A 6,711-nucleotide genomic window follows, 5' to 3' on the forward strand; every position below is an offset into this window, starting at 1 on the left:
GAACTCCAGGATAACCCTGGTGCAGAGTACAACTGGGCTGAAAAAGGTGGCCTACAAAGGGAAGAGGCAGGATCCGAATGTGGCGTTTGGCACTCCCTGAAAGCTGGCTAAAAGCAAAATATTCCAAACGGTATCACACCACCAGATTTACCATCAGCTGCAGCAAAAACTGATTTGGCTCTTCCTCGTGGCCTAACTTGTGTAGCGTGCAAATAAATGCCATGACCTCTCCCTAGGGGAGGGTAAAAAATACCTCACAATGCCCCTTATGATTTAATCAAATTGAGTATTTTAGGGTGGGGGAATGGGAGGGAGAGATATTCTTGTTCCAGGGTTAACCTTATCTCCACTATTGTTAGGAGAAAAATACATCTCTCCGAGCAGATATTTGAACTATTTCTACTCAAACAAGTTTTATTGTGAAGCATTCTGGCAAGGACAGGCCAGTGAATAGGGGAAACCTAGGCTGAGCCAATGCTGCAGAATATTAATTTTGCCCTTGGACATGAAGGAAGAATCCCAAACTCGGTCTGTGCCTCTTCCTTTAAAGGGTTCTTTGCTTATTTGGAGCAGTCTACTGCAGGATTATAACTAGATTTTTTCCTACTGCAGCCCAGTTCAAAGCAGTTACCTGCCGCAGCTTGCGCTGCTGTACATTTAACTTAGGCATGTACGGTTTTCTCTCTTCTGGAGATGTATTTATTTTCGTGAACAGTGCCCATAATCCCTTAGACAGAAAAATAAAAGCTTTCAAAGAAATGTTTAGAAACGTCTCATAAATTCAAATGGATGCTTCATCTTAAACAAGGATTTGCCATAATGTATGCAGTGGTGAACTATCAGTTACATATTTAGTACAGATAAAAAGTATGTACCATAAATCAACAGCCACCTTTAAGGCTAAGCAGCACAAAGGTGTGTTTATGCAGTAAATATGAGGTAGCCTTTTGCTGTAAACAGAATAATAATCTTATTGTCGCCTATGTAAACAAAGTGGGCTTGATGCTTCTGTGTTTTTATTTTTTCCCCCTCCACCCCCCATCCCTCCCCTCCTAGAAAAGCAAAGCACCAGCAGCTCTGACTGGAAGTCAGTGGGAGCTGTGGGTGCCCAGCATCTCTGAAAGCTCAGACCCTGTGAATGTAAAGACACAAATGCTCACATAAGCAATCAGTACAGAATACCACTTTATCGTTTCACAGGAACTTATAATACAAAATGCTGAGATCTGATTATCAGAAATGTAGGTCTATGTCAACTCAGAGGTAGTTACTAATATCAGTACATAATACTTATATAGAGATAAAAAGGTCTAAGACTATTTGGTTTGTTCTGAGTAAGCAGGTCTGCAGACTATTCTGTAAAGGAAAAACAACATTACATGGTATATTCCCTGAGCAAAGTTCTTTGTCCTGAGTATGTTATGTAACAGTGATAACATTCTAATATATAAAAATAAAACCTTAAGCTTTCAACAATAAGATAGGGTTTGGTATGTGCTCTTAGCAGTTCAGTCTGACTTTGGTGCGCACAGTGATTTCAAACAGCACCAATTAAAATCTGCGTGTTGGAAATACTTCCTTATCTCAGCTCTGAACTTCTTACATATAAACAGGGAATGACCAGTTTTCAAATCCACAATTGCCTATTTCTATAAGGAACTTTGGTTTAAATTTTCAAAGTGACCTAAGTTTTGCATCTTTGCTGTTTAACCTGGTTTTTACACCGGCTAGAAGGTTAAGCAATGCCACTTTGATTTGTCTACATAATTTAAATAAGTTTACTATCCTTACGTAAGGCAAGGAAGTTCTTTTCTATAGATATATCACATTCAATATCGTCAAAGGTAAGCTTTGCATTAGCGTACTGAGAACTTCAGTATAAACCATCGTGATTCTCACAAACACTGGCAAGGAATTCACACAAAATAATTTTCTTGAAATTGTGCCCTTCACTGAGGCGTTTGATTACTACCTGTTTACTGAAGCAGCAGCAGCAGCAACAGTAGAAGTCTCATCTGGCAAGACAAGTGGGAAGGGGAAGGCCACGTAATAAGCCAGCTGCATACCCGTCGTAACTACCGCCTGCGAAAGAGTTACTATGGGTGAGACTTTGGCTGGCTGTAGCCTTTCATGCAGGCTGTTTCTTTAGTTTGATTATCCAAGCTTAAACCTACCTGACTCTTCCAAGCTTTTACAGCCTGTGTTTATTGCCAATGTTAAGGATTATACAGGTTTCTCTAATTCACTTACATCCGCAATGGGATTTGTCAAAGAACGTTATCTTATGTATGACTTGGTAATTCAGAAGTTACAAATGAAAAGTGACTTGAAGTTGTGATAGGCTCCAAATCTATTAACCCCAAGTAAGGGCTGCAGCCCAGGGAGTCTCACTGAGGCCACCAATCTTTCTCCTTTCTAATGCAGAAGTGCGTGGTCCCAGAGCACTCAGGACCAAGGCTGGTCAGCAACAGCCTCCAGTTCACAGGGAGCAGAGAACGCCCAGGGCTCCTGGCAAATTTGCAGGTCCCTCCACTCAGGTTTGTCCGCAGTAGACATCTGTCCTCCTTGACTATACACATGCTGTATCATGCAAGGGAGGCTGGCTGAGCAACCGCAAGTACTCATCTGTCTTTATTCTTAAGAAACTATTTAACCCAGGATCTCATTAACTTTGCATTTCGTTTTCTTTAAAACCAAAACAGACAACAACAAAAATCTCTAGAGAGTTTTCTCCATGGCATTTCAACAGAAATCAAGAGGGAAGTCCCTTCAAATTGAAGGGCACTACTCAGGACCAAGAGAAGTTGCTGCTGCTGCTGCTGCTGCCCCCAAAGTCCCCTAAATGTTCACGGAATACAAAAGGTTAAACAGGATGGTATCCTGATATCACTCTCAAAGGGGTCTGTTCAGTAACAACTTATACATTCTCCCCTACAAAACGGTCATCTAAATTACAGTTACAACCATATTAATATAACAAAACATTTCCAGAAACCAGCACAGAAACTACACATTCACTGTCTTTTCTGGAGCTTTGAACTCCTCATCAACAAAGGATGGTGGCAATGAGAGATGTGTTGATTCATGACGTTGCCCTGCATGGGCACAGGGAGGGGAGGGGTTTTGGTACTTTGTGGAGATGAGAAAGAAAGTAACTCAAATTGATGGCATGGGGGATGTCTTAGTATCTTTAGTACCATATGGCAGCTTTAAAATATGAAAGTATCCTTTGGTTCACAAGAAAAGTTAACAGTCTTGATCTCAGTTCTGGGTGTGGTTTTTCAGGTTTGATTTGTTTTTTGAGTGAGATTTTTTTGGGTTTTCTTGTTTGTTATTTTGAATGTGTTTGGAAATAGGTCCTAGGAATGTGTTCAGGAATATTTGTGGATGCTGTGCCTACTGCTTCACAGTAATATCTTGGGGGAGCTGGAGAGTGGTCTGATGGAAAAAGATGTATTTATAGATATGTACACATACACACACGCGCGTGCACACTCATACACACACATACAGAAGGTAAAACGTAACGCACCCTGCTCAAATGTATTTTGCTTGGAGTGATTTGTCTATTAAAGAAAAATATTCACAGTTCCTCAACAGTAGTTAAAATTCCAGGTCAGCTACTGATAATGAAATTATTTCCCCTGTACTTGCATGAGGTAGACATCCCAAGAGGATAAAGAAAATGGAAAGTTATGACAAATGCTTTTAAGTTTTTTTCCTTTTCTGAACAGAAGGCCCCTTTCTGCTCGGTTCTTCGGGCGATGCAGACAACCTACTGGACGAAGCTTCCTGTGGTGACCTGCCTGAGCGCTCAGAGTTCTCCGACCTGCCCTCCTGAGAGTACGATGGAGATGAGTAGCCGTGTGTTCCTCCCCCTTCTCTCGGGAAAGCAGAAGTGGAAGGATGCGGTTCAGCTTCGTGTCTTCCCTGAGAACTAGTGGGCTGCTGCGAGACAGTTTTATGGGGGCAGTTAGCCACCATGTGCATGATGCTCTGACAGTAATGGCACTTCTTTGGCTGTGGAGGTAGACTACATTCCTTAGCATGGTGGTCGAGCCCACCACAGTTGTAGCATCTAAAAACAGAGAGAGACAGCCAGTTATGAAATGCAGTGTCAGACTAAGATTTTTCTGCATCAGGTAAGCTCAGTGCAAGCAGACACAACCTTTGGTGGCAAAATGGTGGGAGTTTCTGCACCGATACCCCACTGCCATGGGCTAAGGCACATTTGAGTTTTCTTCTTTTTTTCCTCCTCTGTTGTACCGGTGCCAAAAAAAACCCACTTTGCCCTTGGGACCGGGAACCTCTTACCGGGGTCCCGGCCGGCCGGCTCGGCTCTCCCCTCATGGCGCGGCCTCCGCCTCCCGGCCGCGGCGCCACTAGAGGGCACCAGACATTCAAGCATCCCGCCGCCGCCGCCAGCGGTTCTCCTTACCCGGGTATCGGGAGCATTCAACGCTGCGAGTGCGAGCGTTTCAACCCCTGGCAGGACGAACACAGCAAAGCGGGGCGAGGAGAGGCAGTCGCTACTGCCGGCCTCCTCACCCTGAGGCGGTTTCACCCTGCGCGCAGCTGTCGCCGGGTCGGGGCCATAGAGAAACATGCAGAGAGCAGATACTCAGCCTCAGACATACCCGTGTCCTAATGGACACGCTGCTCTCAGCCAGGGAAACCCAAACGCGGAGGAGGGACGCGGTGCCCTGTTGCTACCCCGGCTCTCGCCTCCTCCTGCTCGGCCAAGGTACGGCAAGCGGGGTGCCCTGGCAGAAGTCATAAAACAGGGTCTTTTTTTTTTTCTCTTCAAACTCCCAAGCTGAGTGCAAGTGGTGGTGCCTAGAGATCCCATCTTCAATAGGCCAGGGCTGCCCGGGAGCCGAGGGGCACAGAGCACCTCCTCCATGCTGCAACGGCAAGGCCTCCTTCCCAGTGCTCAAAAATGGCTAAAATGCACTAAATACCCTTCTATGGACCTTGTTAGCCAGGGGAGTCCTGAAGAAACCTCCAGCAACTCCTTGCTGAATCCTCTCACTTTGTAACACACGCCAGGAACAGCAGCCCTTGGATTACATTATTTCAACACACAACACAAAGAAATAATTATACCTCTTTGGCATGGTGACCCTATGCCGGTCACGTTCACCACTGAGCTTTCTATTTCGGCAATTTTCCTATTGTTTCTGTTTCTTTGTTTTCGAAAACTTGCACTGAATGCATAGACATTTAATTTATTAACAGGCTACTGGAGAGAACTAAACTAGTAGTTTTTTTGCTTTCCCTTAACCATCAACTAATTTTAAAAAATGATTGCACAAATACAGTTAGGCCTGCTGTTGTCAACTGAATGATTAAAAAAGTCTGCAACTATAACTAATTATATGTACAAAATAGTGCTCTGGCTCAAGCCCACATGAAAATATTTTAAATGTTCAGATTTGTGGAAAGCAACAAGGCACTGTTTCAGCTAGCATTTAGTGGCTAACATTTAGCAAAGTTCTGGAGTCTCACCTACTGATTTTGCTTTACCTCCCAAAGAAATGCTATTGGTAAAACCTGCATGATTTTAAAAAATATTGCAAAACAGCTGTTAGCATTTGCAAATCCACTCCAAGAAACAATTCCTCAGCACCTCTCTCTCCATCTCTCTTCTTCACTTTTATCAAGACAATAACCATATCTTTATTTTAACAGACAAATGAAAAAACAGCATAGGTTGCCCATAGCATTTTGTCATGTCCCACAAGATTGGCCTGTAATTTAGAGAAGTTACATGATGAACAGAGCTTAATTATCCTTTCAGAAAACACTGTAATTAAATTGTCGTATCTTCTCTACAAATAAGTAAGAAACAAGAAACCAAACCCATTATACTGAATGCTGCACTTCTATGGCAACTGCAATAATATATTTTAGGTGAACTGGTTCCATTTTCATGTCACCACTGCACAGAAGTTTTATGTGGTTTTCAGTGGAATTTGAACACTATGCTTACACTAGTCTGTCTGCATATACTACAGAATAACCCACGAAGAGACACAGAATATAAACCCTCCCTTGAATTGAGAAGAAAATAACATGTACAAGTGCCACTGTCTTTTAGTATTGATTTCCCTAGCACAGGAAGGGAAAAGACTTACTAAATACATTGTAAATACAAACATCCTGATCTAAGACTGAAACACCAAGCTTTTTCCCCCCTATAATTTAAAACACAAAGTTATAAGTTATTAATATCAAGCTATTTTTTCCCAAATCATTGCAGGTACTTTCAAATTAGTGACCCTGTAAGTGGGCAGTAGTATTCAGGCTTCTTAACTAGAATTGAGCTATGTTTCCCTCACAAGCTTTCTGAAAACCTTCATAAAATAATAAATAAAATAATATGGAAGTAAAACTTGCAATTAGAAAAACAACAGAACAGCAACAAAAAAAACCCCTTAAGTGTTTTACTTTCTTCCCCTCCAATAAATACCCATCTAAGAATTCACAGATGTGGTGTTTATTATAAGTTAGGTTATAGTAAAGGATTGTGTTTATTATGATATTTTTCATAGATTTCTAGCACTGTACTTGTTCCTGACATAAGTATAGTATAATACAGTACAACATGGGAGCCTGCAGACATTGTGGAAGTTGCGCATTTTACTGTAATTCAGAATACAGAATTTTATAGCTGTGAATGCATTTGCACTTGCTCTTTCCCTTACATCC

At 42.2% G+C, this 6,711-nt stretch overlaps 1 protein-coding gene across 1 annotated transcript in view; it reads right to left on the reverse strand.

The window, feature by feature from the left end:
* Positions 1 to 3,310: 3,310 nt before the first annotated feature.
* The window catches only part of LIN28B (lin-28 homolog B (C. elegans)), a 38,943-nt gene continuing 35,542 nt past the window's right edge, over positions 3,311 to 6,711 (reverse strand). The window contains exon 2 of the mRNA XM_010189068.1: positions 3,311 to 4,078. Within this exon, the coding sequence (XP_010187370.1) occupies positions 3,709 to 4,078 (370 nt within the window). The 3' untranslated portion in view covers positions 3,311 to 3,708. The remainder of the gene's footprint in view (positions 4,079 to 6,711) is intronic.

This window comes from Mesitornis unicolor, unplaced genomic scaffold (assembly GCF_000695765.1).
Source record: "Mesitornis unicolor isolate BGI_N332 unplaced genomic scaffold, ASM69576v1 scaffold2827, whole genome shotgun sequence".
NCBI classification, from domain to species: domain Eukaryota; kingdom Metazoa; phylum Chordata; class Aves; order Mesitornithiformes; family Mesitornithidae; genus Mesitornis; species Mesitornis unicolor.